Here is a 17,527-nt window from a genome sequence, read left to right as displayed (position 1 = left end):
AGAGTATATAATGACGGGAAACCCTGTTGCGTTTGGGGCTGTACCCGTGACAACCAGACAGCCTGTCAAAAACACACACACACACACCCAGCAGCCTCCCCGCCATGTAATTGACCAAAGCTGAGCTTGCGGCTGGAAGAGATACCAGGGTCAGGAGGAAGCCATCATTCGTTTCCTCCGTGCAGGCCACACTGACCTTGCGCGCTGCTCTCAGAACAGTGAGACTCCACGTGCGGCAGAACGCTGCCATCTTTCGAATGGCGCACTGTGCGAGTGCCACAACAGTCTGGTTGGTTGGGTCACACGTTCCTCGTCACACAAACCAGACTGTACGTTGCTAAAGTTAGGCACCAAACGTGGTTCGAGAAAGATAACTGGACATTGGTCCTTGATGACATCAGACCCTCACTTCTGGGGAGAGTTTCAAAAAAAGCGGGACAGACCGATCCAAGGCTTCCTCCACATGCCTTTCATCGTGAGTTACTGAGGGTACAGTGTCCCTCAGCTGTTGAGCTCGAGCTTCCTCTTTGATTTCAGCAGCTTCGGTAATCCTAACACCCACCATCGCTTCTGTGGAGGAGCTCGAAGAAATGTGCAGCTCTCATCTCTCTGGATCTCCACCATCTACTGCGGCGCGTTCCCGCCATGTCAGAAATCTACAAGCGCTTGAGAAACGTGCAGTGGGGTGCCAGGCTATAATAGTTACATCAAAGAGGCTGGAGCAGGGAGTAACTGAGTGAGGGAGGGAGTGAGTGAGTAAGTGTGGCACTGAGCAAGTGACTGCCTCGAAGCAAGGCCTAGCATAAATAACAGGGCAGGGCATCTTCCCCATCATTCAAACAAACGAATACTTTTGCCAGCGCAGGTGAGAGAAGACAGTAAAAAGTGTGACGTGGCGTTCGTCCGACTGGATTTCTCTGCTGTTATGCCTGAGAGTTGAGTTGAATCGCTTCATCAACACCTTCCTCTGCTTTCTCCGTTTCACGTACCCTCACCCGCTTCAAAAAGCGGCCCCGTTATACCGGCCCGGTTTGGTTCCTCTCAGACGCTGCCGCCAGCGTCCATGTCCCCGCACGCTCCTGTGAAGTGCCTGTTAAATATGACGTTGGGGTCGCCGCGCTGCTCTGCCAACACCGATCTCCCAGCTGCTAATTGCATTCAGGGCCGTTTGGGCGCAGTGAGAGATCGCCGTGCACGCCTCGTCAATGGAACAACAGAGGCACGTCGCCGAGGGCGACAACCACGCGACAGTGGCGCAAGAGACGAGCGTTCATTCTTTCATAATGGGCAAAGTTTCAACTCTTCCTGGCTGCATTCAAAGCAACTAAAAAAATAGCAACACTTGAGCCAGGCGATTGATGAAAAAAAAACCGTCCCGAATAATCATATATCTTGATGCTTAGGTAAATAAACCTGATGAAAGCAGTCTCACACTAACAGAAAAAAAAAAAAAATGCTAGAAACTTTTGCAAGGTGCCAGAGTTTCACTCCTGGTACTTCTGTCACAGGCAAAACGGCTAAACGCCCCTTTTTCCACCACTATCTCTTGCGTCAAAAAAAAAATGAAATGGATTAATATTTTCTCAAGGTGCTGCTGCAGAATGTGTGTGCGCTTCATTTGCTCTTCATCTTTTTGCACAAGGCCTAAATAAATAAATAAGACAAAGTAGATGGGAGTCTAGATCACGCTATTCAAAAGGATTTGAAAAGGCAAAAAAGCAGTTCTGAACTTCAGTTCCTCCCATCAGCTGAGCTCAGCTCCGTTGCTATGCCAGCTATGGAGGAGCCGACTATATTTAGATGGCCATTATTTTGAGGCTTTTCAAGACGTCGCCACAGCGATAGATGGAGGAGAGTTAGCCGTGACCTGTCTTACGGCTATCGTAGGTCAAACAACAATTATCGAAGTCTGAATGACACTCGGGGTCCCCTTCAACATTGGCCTTTACCTTGTGAGGACGTGCAAACACACACACACACACACGCACACACACTCACATTCACATTCAACCGCCTATTCCAATCATATGGCGAAACCCTGAACATCTGTTAGTCTTTTCTGTAAGGATATTTCAGTCCTAATATTATGCGGCATTTTAGCCTACACAAACGTTATCTGCTCTAAATAGGTAGCACCAAACGGCATTGTTGGCATAGTATTGGTCATTTTAAATGAGGACATTTTTTTGGAAGGTTTGTTTTTATTGAGGAGAATTAGATGCATGGTGAATTCATCAATAATTAAGGCATTAAGAACAGCTCCCAACATTAGTTAGGTACACTAACTCGGTGTAACGGTGTCAACAACAGTCAAAACAACATGACACTTCAACAAATTTACAATTGATCAATTGATAAAAACTGTAATTAATCCCAGCAACATCATATAATATAACATCACAACACTGACTCTTGTCAGGCCTGCTTGCTAAGTGAGAATCCCCAGACTGTGAAGACTGTGAATGGAATATTATTGAGGCACTTATAAGAGCACATGGCACACATGTGCCCAGTAGTGGAAATATCCAATTTAATTCACATGAGAGTTTGTACAGAGTTAGAGGAATACTACACTGGCAGTTATTTTAATTTATTTTATTTAATATTTTATTTAAGTAGTGTCCTTAGTGGAATCTACAGCCTTGGTTTTAATTGAAAATCCACCTGAAACCGAACTCTGCACTGAAAAAAGAGAGCGTCTCCTCTTCCAGATGTTTGATCAGTTGAAAATTGAGTCCAGACCCTATGAACCAGACTGAGCAGGGACTGGGCCTTGAGGTGAGGTGCACTGGGTGAAGTTTTGCTGGTACTGTTGTAGCCAGCTGGAACTTTGGACATCCATCACACCTTCAGCCTGACAGTGCTCAGTCTGGCCTGCATGTCACCACCGCCTGCTTATCAGTTCATTCCCACATTGCTCCATTGCCAGGTGGTGTGTGTGTGTGTGTGTGTACGCATGCATGCATGACTGAAGGGGTTAAACAGAGAGGGATCAGAGCAAGCAGCATTTGGACAACTGTATGTTACACTGAAAAAGTGGAGGTCAGAAGAGCCAAAGCCTGCCCATGATGGCATCTGTGTGTGTGTGTGTGTGTGTGTGTGTGTGAGTAGCTGTCCAGAGAGCTGGCAGCTCTGTGTCCCTGCAGCACCTGGGCCCCTACTTCTCTCTCTCTCTCTCTCTCTCTCTCTCTCTCTCTCTCTCTCTCTCTGTCTCTCTCTCTCTCTCTCTCTCCCGGTCCCCTTAATTATGACTTCCCCACTGCATCGTCTCACGCCCAGGACAAACAGCCGCGGGGGGGATAAAGCCCCCTGGATGCAGTGTATGCATAATCAAATCCTTCCCTCCCATGGCAATTAAAAAAAAAAAAAAAAAAAAAAAAAAAAAACACAAGCTAACACAAACACGCCACAAACCTGAGTGACCTTCAGGTTTTATCATCTGCAATGCAGAGATTACCTTTATCTGTCTGTCGCCATTCGTGGAGAGTCAAACTAGAGTTCCCTCTGAGCACGGCTGATCTTGCTTTTGATACGTGCTCGCACGGCGTGTGTGTAGCACAGCAGTAGCGTGAAAAGGAATCCAGGCTGGTGTTTCTCTGATCTAACAGTTCTGCTGGCATCAGCACGTCCACTGTGGTCAATGATATTCGGTGCCCGTGCCCCGCCGGCTTGTGGGTCTGCGCGTCAGAGAGACGCTCCGTTCCTGCTTGCCCTCAGCTGGGGCTCCGCCGTATTGGGGCCCCGTCTGCAGAAATCTGGAGGATCTCTCGATCTCTCAAGCTGCATTTGAAAGCTGTTTACAGCTAACAGGTGAACGTGGTGTTCGAATGTTAATAGGACAAAGGTTATTAACTAATCATCCAGGCTCTCCTAATTAGAGTCTGGTTAAATAAAGGAATGCTACACAGCGGATAGTGGAGTGATCTGCACTCACCCCGGCCGCCACGGTTTTTGGCTGCAGTACGAATACGTCGTTCGATGATCCTCACGAACCCCGAGTGGTCCATTGTCCAACCGCCGGCGTCAGCCCTGACCACTAACCCGCACCGCCGCCACTGCAGTGCCAGAACGGGGGGCCCGTCTTTAAGGGCCCCTTCACGGCCTCTTGAAAAGCCCACCTCTCCTATAGGACCAGTGGCCTTTGGAGCGCACCAATATGATAAAGACAGCCTCCCAGATATGTCAAGTGCTTGAGCACACATTCTACCGTTGCTGGTGCTGTGGTCACACGTCTGGACGCGCCATGGGTGCACACAGTCTCTGACCGGCCGCAAACAGTCCAGAAATGCAACCCGCTCAAAAGAGCCAACGCAACAGCGCAGCAGTATTGGCTTGAAACTGAAGCGAGATATTTGGTGTGGCATCAGGCTCTCAGGATGGGGCGTGCTCTAGACCACCATGTGCTCCAACGAAATGACACAGGCTGTGGACAAGGATTTCAGTACCTCTGTGTACTGCTCACTGACGGAGCAGGGCCAGTTTTAACTATGGCAGACCATGCACGAGCCAGACCATGCATCCTTCCCGAAAGGTCGTTAAAGGGCCATTCCTTCCATATTGTGCGCTCTCTTCCTCCTGTTCTCAGTCCCTTATCTCGCTAACGACCTTATTCATAAACATGTACAATTATTCCTCGGGGCAGAAAAGTAAACAGCAATGATACTTTGAAATAATAGCAATTAAGCATAAACCAACAATTAGCACTGCTGTGGCAATTACGCGCAGTGCTACCGCTGCCAATGAAGGTATGGACAAAGCACCCTGGGATCCTACTGTGCTATTAACGTGTGCCAGTTGCACCCAGAAATGCAGACTCATAAGTTGAGCAGCCAATAATGTGGGAAAAGATGTTCCCAAAGGTCAGCATAAAATGTTGAAAAAGCTATCTAAGTGTCCAGCTAAAAGCAGAAGCCTACAAAGCATTGGGATGCCAGTGATGATGGATGAATAGGAAACTCTGGGACTAATGCAATTTTTTCTTAAACAAAATTGTCTGGAATTTGTCCATGGATCCGAAGGAGCACTCCAAAAAAAAGAAGAAAGAAGAGACAAGGCAAATGTGCACTGCGAGTGATAGTGTTGCAATACTGCTTACTGCACTGCACCAAAAATGCACACAGCACACTGCACAACCTTTAGCAACAGAGATCCCTCAAACATCTGAGAGAGACAGAGAGAGAGTGCGAGGCAGAGAGAGCAAGCCAAAGAGAAAGATTGAGAGAGAAAAAGAGAGAGAGAGAGAGAGAGAGAGAGAGAGAGAGAGAGAACCATGGGCTTCTTTATGCTGGCCACAAAGCACCCAGTTCCCGCCATGGAGCCCTAGGTAACTGGCTCAGCGTCCTTCACCAGCTGCAGCCTAAATGCCAAATAGCATTCACGTTGCAGTCCAAACACAAACTGACAACATACAGCTGTTCGTCACAGCAAACCGGACTAGAGCTTCGTGTACTGGGCAGAACAAGACGGCACTGCTTCTAGTCCCAAAGAACAGCAACTAGTACACCACAGTGCCAGGCTGAGGGGCCCCATGCACTGCATTATCCTGCACCTTCCCTACATGGACTTTGGACTCGGCTCACGAAGAGACAGGTACCCAAAGATTAGATGCTGGTGTGTTAAGAGCAGGCAAGATGTGAGAACGTCGAGAAAACGGGAGAGTCGGAGGAGCAGGAAGGTCAGAGAGCCATCACGTCAAAGGCCCCAAGACCCCCATGTGCGTGCAGGAATCAGCAGGCAGCCAGGAAGCACCGTGCATTTTCCCACATCGGGAATTGTGGCGTGATGGAGAGAGATGGCCGTACACATCTCAGCCTTAACTCCTGCGTCACCACCGTCACTCCCGCTCCAAAACAACAGGCCGAGCCGCCACCCAGAAAATGATGGCGCCGGCCAAAGCACAGAGCAAAGCTCTCCATCATCCTTTTACGATCTACAATCAATGTGCCGGGGTCGAGGTTGCGCCGTGGTACTGGTCTTGCAGTGTCTCCTACACCCAGAGAGGACAATTTCAACACAAACTCCAACATCCCTGCTGCTGCAACAGCCATCAGCATGAGCAGCCTACCGTACGGCCTCCCTCACTCAGCGTGGAGCTCTGCCAGAGTAAATACTCAGATATTTATAACACGAGCCCAGAGGCGGCTAAAACAAACCGGAGGCAGAACAAAGCGCCTGGGCCCATTCCAACATCCACATTCACGCCGCCTGTGTCAAGAGAGAAGAGGCTAGAGGTTAAGAATCGCCAAGCAAGCTCGCCCAGGGCTGAAGCACCTAACAGGAACGCCGAGGTGGGGAGGGGGGGCTGGCGAGACCGGCCAGGCTGGCGAGACCGGCCAGGTTGGCGAGACTGGCGAGGTTGGCGAGACTGGCGAGGTTGGCAAGACCGGCGAGGTTGGCGAGACTGGCGAAGAGATGCGGTAAACACTTCTGACAGATGAAAGGAGACGGCATGTGCCAAGCCGCTCCAAGATCCTAACAGGGTGTAGACAGCATCTCAGCCTGAAGCGCTGGAGGTTAAACGAAGGCCATGCGGACTACGAATGTGTTTGCATCGCAGCGGCGGAGCTGCGCTCTGGTCGGGCCTACACGGAAAACTCACGTAACTTCGAAATGATAACATGAATAGGGAATGTGTGGTAATGTACAGAGCTCGCACATCAGTTCCCCATTCATTTTAATAGCGCTCAGTGACTTGATAGGATAGATACATTAACATATTAATAATTAGTTTAAAATATAAATAAATAATAAAGAATTTTAATAAAAGAATAACAGGGTTTTTTCCTGGTTTCTGGAGCATGGCAACAGAAATTCTGCATACCGTAAAACCCAATGCCTGGATCGATAACACAATCCTACATCAGGTGCAGTAATGTGGTTAATCTTGCCTTATGGGGAAACAAGTCAGTCTGAAAACAGCACTGAATTCAAAACCACATTTAGCTGCTGAGGCAGGCACTTGTTTTGGGTTTTTTTTCCTTTTTCTTTCAGAAGTCTTTAGAAAGTATTAGATCTCCAAACAGCAGAGGTCACAAGCAAGGAGGCTCGATGCCGTTAGGCTGTCAGCAAGTTCTTGCCTCTCCGCAAATATTTCCCCGTTCCCAAGAAAGCTGGCCCCATCTGTTTCTTCAACCGCCGCTTCAGCTTTCGAACTAGTCCATGCGGTTCTCTCCACAGCCATGACGTGATGTTTACTTCAGCGGCAGGCTCGAGGGGCAGCACCTACAGGGCCAAAGCCGTGTGTGATCACAAACACGTCAGTTCAGCTTGCGCTGTGGTAGCGGGAGGCCATCGTTCATAGTTAGGCCCAATCTGCGCCTGTCCCCCGAACAGCCCCGAGGTTACTTTCACTGGAAATCCACTGGAACATTAATCCGCATCGGAGCTCAGCGGGGCAACTGTACAGCGGCAATGATGCCTGATGTGCAAAAATCTGAGCTCTTGGGGCTGCACAAAAACCCGGCGCCCCAACTCTCGGTCCCCACACAACCGTGACCCCGGAGACTTGCGAAACTGCGCCAAGAGGTGGAACACGTGGACAGGAGGCTTGTTAGTCCTCTGTGTATTCCTCAGTGTGGAGGCAAAGAGATGTTACCAGTGCGCTCCTATTAGAAACACAGGGTCCATTTGGGTCCATTTGGCACAGTGGTAGGCTACATCACCTCTGACTTTGTTAGGTGTGCCTGTTATCATTGCATCACACAATATATCAAAGGTTTCACATTTTTGGCCTAGAAGTTTCTCGAATGATGGCATACTGGCACTCACATTAAATCTGATTACAGTGATATGACCTGGATCATTTATGAGTGATGCACCTTGGTCCTTATTAATCCTTTTTTATTACATCACCGACACTCACACCGTTTAATGCTTTTGAGAAACAGCTGCAGCTCTTGGAAATAACTGTATCATAACACAGACTACTGCAGTAAAAGGTGACCTTCCAAGTGACAGTTACATGCACAATATTCAGAGCAGGATTTGCTATCATTGATTTACAGTGCATCCAGAAAGTTTTCACAGCGCTTCACTTTTCCACATTTTGCTATGTTACAGGCTTATTGCAAAATGCATTAAATTCCCTCAAAATTCTACACACAATACCTCATAATGACAAAGTAAAAAAAGTTTGGAATTTTTGCAAATGTATTAAAAATAAAAAACCAAAAAAATCACATGTACATAAGTATTCACAGCCTTTGCTCAATACTTTGTTGAAGCACCTTTGGCAGCAATTACAGCCTCAAGTCTTTTTGAGTATGATGCTACAAGCTTGGCACACCTATATTTGGGCAGGTTCTCCCATTCTTCTTTGCAGAACCTCTCAAGCTCCATCAGATTAGATGAGGAGCGTCGGGGCACAGCCATTTTCAGATCTCACCAGAGATGTTCAATCGGGTTCAAGTCTGGGCTCTGTCTGGGCCACTCAAGAACATTCACAGAGTTGTCCCAAAGCCACTCCTTTATTATGTTAGCTGTGTGTTTAGGGTCGATGTCCTGTTAGAAGATGAACCTTCACCCCAGTCTGAGGTCCAGAGTGCTCTGGACCAGGTTTTCTTCAAGGATGTCTATACATTGCTGCATTCATCTTTCCCTCGCCCCTGACTAGTCTCCCAGTTCTTGCTGCCAAAAAACAACCCAACAGCATGATGCTGCCACCACCATGCTTCACTCAACGGATGGTATTGGCCAGGTGATGAGCAGTGCCTGGTTTCCTCCAGACATGACGCTTGGCCAAAGAGTTCAATCTTTGTTTCATCAGAATGGAGAATTTTGTTTCTCATGGTCTGGGAGTCCTTCAGGTGCCTTTTGGCAAACTCCAAGTGGGTTGTCTTGTAACTTTTACTGAGGAGTGGCTTCCATCTGGCCACTCTACCATACAGGCCTGAGTGCTGCAGAAATGGTTGTCCTTCTGGAAGGTTCTCCTCTCTCCACAGAGCAATGCTGAAGCTCTGTCAGAGTGACCCTTGGGTTCTTGGTCACCTCCCTGACTAAGGTCCTTCTACACCGATCAGTCAGATTGGCTGGGCAGCCAGCTCTAGGAAGAGTCCTGGTGGTTCCAAACTTCTTCCATTTACGGATGATGGAGGCCACTGTTCTCATTGGGACCTTCAATGCTGCAGAAATTTTTCTGTACCCTTCCCCCGATCTGTGCCTCAATATAATCCTGTCTCGGAGGACTACAGACAATTCCTTGGACTTCATGTCTTGGTTTGTGCTCTGACATGTACTGCCAACTATGGGACCTTATACAGACAGGTGTGTGCCTTTCCAAATCATGTCCAATCAACTGGATTTACCACAAGTGGACTCCAATCAAGTTGTAGAAACAACTGAAAGATGAGCAGTGGAAACAGGATGCACCTGAGCTCAATTTTGAGTGTCATGGCAAAGGCTGTGAATACTTACGTACATGTGATTTCTTTAGGGGGGGTATTTTTGCTAAATATTTACAAAAATTCCACATAAACCTTTTTCACTTTGTCATTATGGGGTATTGTGTGTAGAAGTTTGAGGGAAAAAATGAATTTAATCCATTTTGGAATAAGGCTGTAACATAAGAAAATGTGGAAAAAGTGAAGCACTGTGAAGCCTTTACGGATGCACTGTATATTATTCTGTAATATAATAAAAGGTTTACTAAATTATACATTCAAACTCTGTAAAATAAACCGTACTTGCATGCACACAGAAAGCATATGCTATCACCCAAACTTTAATTTGGGGGAAATCGTAAAACACTCACTTAGAAAAGTATATAAATCAACATCCATTTCTGAAATACCTTCACTGAATAAATCGCATTATGAAGCTAGTTATATTTTATCTGGGTACACCATTAAACGTAAGACATAAACATATAGATTACGACGTTATTACTAGTTTGTTTTAAGCCATACTCATTTTTGTTTAGATATGGTTTATATAATTTCATACTGTTTCTTCTTTATTGTTGAACATCTTTCTTAAATGCCTTAGGTATCTTTGGGTTCCATCCCTCCATAAGTGAGGGACTTATGCTTACGCTGTTTGTAAGGATGTCCATAACTAAAAACTAAATTTGGTTACTTCATCACAAACAAATACATAAGCTCCCACAGAAGTGCTTGTAGGGTAATGGCTTTCATACAGACACACTGATCATCTACATTAAAATGACAGCAAAGATCTTTTAATATATATTACCAAATAAGAAACACAAATAGCACTATTAGGCACCAATCTGGAAATTCAGAATAAGGAACACTAATTATCAATTTGTGTAACACATCATTAACGAAATATAATCAATAATCACAATAAACGGTCATAACGTCTTAGCTCATAATACTCCTATTAACAAGTCTCCTAAATTAGGACTCCAAACTACTTTAACCACCTAAAAGATCCTCACTTTTTTAGCCACATGCTATAGACTCGGCCTTCGCAGAATCAATTTAAAGTAAGATGATACTGAGGACAATCAGATTCCAGCTTTGAACCCTGGTTCTTCAGGGCAGAGTGTTGGCTGAGGTACATCCTTCCACCCTACTGAAACCATATTTGTAGCTCTGTCACAGAGTTTACCGTTAATTATATAAATGTTCATAGGATATTTATTTCCATGAGGTAATGCATATTCTTCCCTTTGCCTTGTATGAAATGTACTAAGCCAGTGTTCTAGGGAAACTATCATTCTTTCATTCATGGATTTATCTTCTAAACTTCTTTAAATGACCAAGATCTTTACATTTACTATCATGTAACAGATGCACTTCTGCAGAGAAATGCCTTGTCACTTCTTCCTTATTCTATTTTTAAGCACACCATCAAGCTAAAGCCCTGACAGAGTCAGTACAGGCAAATACAAAAAGACACAGAGCACATGGGCTTTGTGTTTTGTTTTGGTTTGATTATTATCAACTTCAGTATGAGTGCTTGTGTAAGCGCATTTTGAAGAAGCGGGTCTTCAGTCTGCATGTGAAGCCAGAATTACAAATTGAAATCTAAGGTTTAGTTGATGAGAGGTACTTTAACCTACAGCACATAACAAACTGTGATGACATCATGGAAACATCCTGGGAGTGCATACACAGCCTTCATTTACAAGGCAGCAGTTTCCATCCCCACTCACACACAGGCACCCTGGTCATTAATCTGCACGCTCAGCACAGAAACCTGTTGAAGAGGCAATCCGCAATCTCCACAGGTCTCTTGCTCTGCCATCTGACACACCGGAGCCTGTGCTTCCCTCAGAAGGCGTCGGGGCTGACGGTGTCTGGCGGGGCAGCCTGCCGAGAGCATGTCCCCTCCCAAGCCAAATGTCCACGTGCCCTAATGCATCGAACAGGGGCTGACCCACCTTACCCACACCTTACATGTCTGTCCCCTTCATAAGCAAGGATAATTTCAACTGGACTAGGAATGTCCCATTTCTACAGCACACATGTACACTCGGGTTTAATGAGTTACTTTATTCTGTGGCTGATTTGCTTTCCAATCATCAGGTTCTTGTTCATCAGGTTCATAGTTAACAGTTAATTTCAGCTAATTCTATACACCTCTATTTAGATGGCCATCGTTCTGTCCCCAGTTACCTGTAAAACAGCAGGTTCATCAGTGTCAGCTGACAGCACCGGAGAAGAGTTTGGAAACAGCAGTTATTAAAATTATGGGATGTCTCTATAAAGATTAGGAGAAAGCAGATTGTTACACCTACTTTTTGGACGGCAGCCTAAGCAGACATGCTTAAGCTAAAGTTAGTTAGCTCCTTCTGTGTAGCTGCAGCTGCTCTGGCTGACTGTGGATGAGAGGACTTTGGTACTTTACTACGCACTCCACTCGCAGCCATGCAACATAGCTGCCAACATAATGAGTCTTCCTGTAGAGGTCATTTACAAGGTATGACAGTGATTTGCAAAGTAGAGGAACCGAGACATATCACATTCGTACTTCCACTGACACTTAGGTGAGAACTGTTAACATAAAAAGTCCTGCATAGGCAGTATTCAGTTATTAAAAATGCACAGATTTCCAATTTCACCAGGCAAAGGTGGAAAGTTGAAAATGTAGCATGGGCTTGCAGCAAAAACAATGCTGACTTGGTAAGGCTAAGGGAAATAAGGAAAACTGTAAAGTGATCCGTGAGCTGATTGCGAGTTCGGGATGGCGAGCAGATGCTGGCAGCCTTCCCGCATGCAGCTCAGCGGCACATAATCGGAGCGCCGCTTCTCCCATTCCCGCGTGCCGTTCCCAGCCTAATTCACATCTCCAGCTTCCATTCGGCATTTAAAACGTGCGTGTTATTCATCGGGCAGGGGGTGCTCATTATCTTCACCGCACAGCCGGACACAGGCTGCCCCTCACAAAGCGCCCTGCTGCAGAGCTCCGAAAACAGCGGCGGTCACACTAGGTGAATGCCTGCGTCACCCCCGCCAGAGGCCGGTCAGCGTTACGTTCCCATTGTTAGGAGTAGTGCTCTGTTTAAACGTCCCGGTGTTGACACCCTGAACCGATCTCAGCTGCATTGCTTACGAAGTCCATAACCAAATATCTTCAAGATCCGAGCGGTAACTGCTGGGTGGATTACTACATACCAGTACACCTCTTTTAAGACACTAAAACAGCTGATTTGTGTGTCACTATAGGGGACACACAAACTGACTTTGGCATTAGCTCATTAGCGACATACTAAAAGCTCAGACAGAACAAACTCATTTACAGTGTGAGGCCTGGGAAGCTTTATGGCTCAATCTGAGTTTGTAGGGAGAGCAACTGTCTCGGGGATGTGACACAGCGCTTAACTCTCCGTGCTTCTTCGGCCTGCACGGACCCTGGCTGGGTCTCACGTCAACTGCAAGAGCGTGCTGCGCATGTCTCACCGGCGAGCGCTTTCACTCGCGTGCCCGCTCGCGCTCCACACTGTCCTGCACGTGGCAATGGGTTTTGCATTCAGCTCACGAAAACAACCACACGCCTCACTTCAAGGTCTGCGTAGAGGGCTACAGAAATACAAGCCATCCGCTTATGTTTCGAGTAAATAATGTTTTATTCATATATTCATTTTAAGAAAACAAAATTATAAGGGGGGAAAAAACCTACTAATTCCGAGTAATCCCCTCCCCATAATTATATTAACTGTGGTGTTTCGTGAAACCAGTCTGTGACTGTGCTATACAGTAATGTAGAGATCCATAGAAACTTAATAATAGGGTATGCATGCACCATATAAAGATGGACTACACCGCCGCCATGGTTACCACAGGTGCTGAGCCACTCTGAAGCACCATCTCCACTTAAGGACAGCAGCTGTGTGATCCATCACAGAAACAGTCAGCGTCTGAAGGAGAATTCTGCTGCAAAATTGAAATGCAAAACTTTTTTACTGACATTCATTATTGCAAAACATGTCCGTGTGAAGGTTAACCCAGATTGCCCAGATTCACCTGTTAACTTTGTTGTTGAATCGGACCTATTCTCTGCTTCCGTAAAATAAAGTGTCCAGACAATGGCAGGCACCATCTCCTTCTGCTAAATTAGCCTGGGTGATCGAATTATTACAGCCTCGATTACTAAACCCTTCCATATGGCTTCCCTTGGCCATGTGGCACACTAGTTCAGGGGCCAGTTATGCAAGGTCTGCTAAACTGCTGTGCGGCTCCTACCTCTCTGTATGGGACTGCTCATCACAACAGAACTGCAAAGAATAAACCAGCTAAAATAGCTTGATTTCAAATGCAAAATGCAATGACTAAATCATGAGCATGTGAGAAATATTAACATTCAACATTAAACAATGACAGCATCGCTGGTATTTGTCAGAAAGTCCTCACAAATAGGATGTTACCCAGATGAAAAGTGAAAAACAAGAAAGTGCTAAACAAAAAAGGTTGCTAAAACCTCCAAAGCATAGCTATTAATGTAGAGGGAAGCCTTTGATATATTTCTGTATGTATTATTTGTCTGAAATCAGCAATTTGTCAGTAGCTCCAGAGGCCTTGATATGCTCAGCTCTGATTCAGTTCCAACTATAGGCCACAATGTGTATGACAGCTTCATGAGAATAAAGGTACAGCTATACCACATACTTAGAATAATTGCACTAAAAGACAAACCCAAACATCATATCTGTCCACAGAGTGTTTTGCATATCAGCCTCAGAGCGTACCACCACAGTGTGATGTGAAAACAATGAGAAGACAAACCGATGCGCTACCATCGAGAGGGCAGGAGCGCTGGGGTGATGTCAGACTGTGTGTCATTCGTAACGGGCCACACTGCACAACGTTATGCGCCGGGGCAAGTGAATTTACCGAGAGCAGGCACACGGTTGCCATGTGCACCATGCGTTCTGCCCCGTCTCTATGAGGACTACTTCGTCAGTCCCATAATGCTCTGCTTCAAGGTAAACAAATAGACCTACGTTTGCCCTGCTTCTATAGCCTGGGCCAACACAGGCACTCATGAAGTGGCACTCTTGACACTGAAAAGTGTGAGACTTTGCCCCTGCCAAGCGAGCATTCGCCAACGCAGGGGCTATCTGCAAGTGCCATCTGCTGGAGCAGGAAAAAAAACCTTCAGAAGCCACTACCCATAAAGGACAGAGACAAAAGGATTAAAGAACAAGACAATGGGAGATCTGACAGGGTTTCAAGCCGAAGAACATCATTATGTAACGCTGAAGACGGCCAAGGTTCTCTAGAGAGGACCACTGCACAGGCCTCAGCCACAGCTCTGAGAGCCTGGATCTGCAAACACCCTCATCCTCCACCCTGGGGTTGGGCACTGTAAACCCCGTGGAGCAGGCATGTCCAACTCTTGGAACACGTGGTCAACACCAGGCTGGCTAAGGTCCAGAAACACCATGGAAAACTAATCAGAAAGATCACGTTTTTTGGCTCCTGGACTCACTGCCAACAGACATGATGTTGCTTTTATCTGGCTGTGAATGTGTTACTCACTGGAAGTGACCACATTCAGAGCTTGGTCAAATGGTGAGTGATGATGTCATACCATCATATAGCATTATTTTTATAGTGATGTTGAAGGTATAATATTAGGCCTTTGGGATTAAAACTAAAAATAGACATGACAACATTCGTTGTTCCAAGTATACAATAAGTCCTTGTTTCACATGATTCTGGTGATATTTCACACATTTTGTTTGGTCCTTAAAATACATATTAGGTGGCAAAATATGATCCAGGGTTGGGTTTTTTAATCTGTTGTCAGGGATACCAGTAGACCAAAACTGTTGTTAGCTAAAGAAACATTGTTAATGTGGAAGCAAATGATGCAACCATTACATTATATTTACTATAAAGTGTTATATTCTGTACTGTAGAATATCTATTTTATCCTACACGCCTTAAGTGGGCTGTCAGACTAATAATACAGTTTTGCTGTAAGTGTTGGGCTACTTCTTGAAGTTGGTCCTGTTGCTGCAGTTTTTTATGAGATTCACCAAATATTGCAGTTATATGGCACAAACACGTTTTCCCTCACTACATATGCACAGCCACGTAAGGGGAAATTTGGGTAGCAGTGTCCGTGATACGCGTGAGAGAAGTGGGTTACGCGATCGACAAATAAACGTTCTGTCATTCGTGCGATGTCAGCACGAGAAAATGTCTATGATCTACTACACCGCAGTGTACATGTCGGAGGAAACTGTACACCACGGCAACTTCAGTCTCTCGTCGCTTTCCCTGGGCAGAATTATGCTCGGAGCCCTTTTGTATGACATTAACTGGCAACAGCCTGTTGAAACAAAATGCGCAAATGTATCCTGCGGATTTCTTTTCAGACACCGTCTAACAGACTGCAGCAGGACTGCAATTGTGGTCTGCGTATGACAAAAGTAAACTGCAGGTAAAAAAAAAAAAAAAAAAAAAAAAAAAAAAAAGTCGGAAAATTATCTCGTACCCCGCAATGAACGGCGCCGCGCTGTTTTCGAGTGACGCCGTGGCAAGACAGTGGACGTGATCTTTGCCTCGCAAGTTAATTGTGTAGGAAAAGATGAGCTCGAAAAGAGCCTTGAAATAAACGGCAAAGGCTAGCGAACAGTCTAACCGACAAGTGATGCGGGGCTGCGAACGATACTGCAGCATCCCTGAGATGACACCAGTTTGGGAGCTCCTTTGGAAGACGCGTAATGGTGCGCGATCGAGCGGACGGTCCAGCGCCATTCGCCACCAAAGCAAAATCGTATACCTGTGAGATTTAGTCCAAAAGTTGGCCGTTGTTGCATTAGCTCGCTTTGGCGTCTTACGCCGTACCCCTGCTCGAGCTAGCCACTAGCGGTCCTACAGTATAAGTTATGCCCCCCGATGTACTTGCTGCACAAATTTGATTGCGGACCCGCCACCGTAAGCGCTGCACTGTTGTGGACACCGAAAGAGAATCAGCAATAGAGTTGCTTACCACTTGGATTCTTGTTTTTCTTAAGACTCTTGCCACAAAGACACTGCAGCATATGCGTTGCTTTGCTGAAAATGTTCCAATGAAACCACATTGATTTGGGCGAGGAGCAATCCAACAGCTTAGACACCCTGATAAAGAAGAGATCCTTGCGGTTGCATAATAACACAATTGGATCCGTTTTCTAGGACAGGGCTACCAACAGAACCATATAAAAAAAATGTAATATCCAAGTCTTCGGCGTTTTCATTCACGTGCTAAAATATTCTTTTTAGACTTCGTAAAAGACGACAGTCTTCTTAGTATTAAAGGGTGCCACCAAAAATAGTCTGTAATAAAAAATATACTCTGTAAATTGCATGTGTTGCACAGGGGGAGACGTGCAGACAGTAAACACATGAGAACTAACGGGAAAGCAGTAAGACACGGCGGATCTCGGAGCTGAAAAGCATTGCCTATTAGTTCAGCACTCAGTAGAAGGGTGGATCTGCACACCATCAAAAGAGGAAGAGATGGAAGCTATTCAAAAGCAGTGCTATCTCCAACAAAGCGCCACATTTCCGCATCCCAGTCCGTTCTCAGCGAAGTCCCGAAAGCATCTGTTAGCCGGGGGTCAATTTCCGAGAGCCTCAGTTTTCCTTTTTTCCCGAGAGCACCGCTCGATATCCCGGGCTTTGTCGTTTCCTTTGGAGATGAGCGTATGTGTTCTTGTGCTTGAGATGTTCTTTTTGGATTGACTGGCTGCTCCCCTCAGTGTGTTACTTGTCCATCACTGACATCTGTCTCCTCCAGGGAAAAAAAAAACGCATCCCACTTCGCCTCGGATCTCTGTAATAGATGGGGAGGCGGGCTTGAACTGAAAGATTGACTTTCCATTACGTAAACACGTGGTTTGGGCACCGTCGGATCACGGACGCTCTCTGCGTTTCATTGGAGTAACGCAAAGATTTTCCCAGTCCCAAGATTTTCCCAGTCCCAAAATTGTGGGTTATCATGGGGTTTGAAACAGGTGCCTCCGACCATAGCCGCCTGCCGGTGGACGTTCTCCGTTACTGGGTACGCATGGTGCAGCTGACGCGGCGCTTGTAGCCCGTTTCGACCTGCGGATGGAAACCTTTTACCTTAT

The 17,527-nt window shown here is 46.1% G+C and overlaps 1 protein-coding gene across 2 annotated transcripts in view; it reads right to left on the bottom strand.

Moving 5' to 3' along the window:
* fgf14 (fibroblast growth factor 14) overlaps positions 1-17,114 on the bottom strand; it is a 101,101-nt gene extending 83,987 nt beyond the window's left edge. Inside the window, exon 1 of one of the 2 annotated variants that reach the window (XM_035522809.1) lies at positions 16,405-17,114. In XM_035522809.1, coding sequence (XP_035378702.1) covers positions 16,405-16,495 — 91 coding nt within the window. In that variant the 5' untranslated portion in view covers positions 16,496-17,114. Of the gene's footprint in view, positions 1-3,457; positions 3,722-16,404 lie in introns of those variants that run through there. The other variant, XM_035522811.1, reaches the window with a different exon arrangement.
* Between the last annotated feature and the right edge of the window lie 413 nt (positions 17,115-17,527).

The sequence above is a fragment of the Electrophorus electricus genome, chromosome 25 (assembly GCF_013358815.1).
Source record: "Electrophorus electricus isolate fEleEle1 chromosome 25, fEleEle1.pri, whole genome shotgun sequence".
NCBI classification, from domain to species: domain Eukaryota; kingdom Metazoa; phylum Chordata; class Actinopteri; order Gymnotiformes; family Gymnotidae; genus Electrophorus; species Electrophorus electricus.
This window is presented reverse-complemented; position numbering and strand designations above follow the sequence as displayed.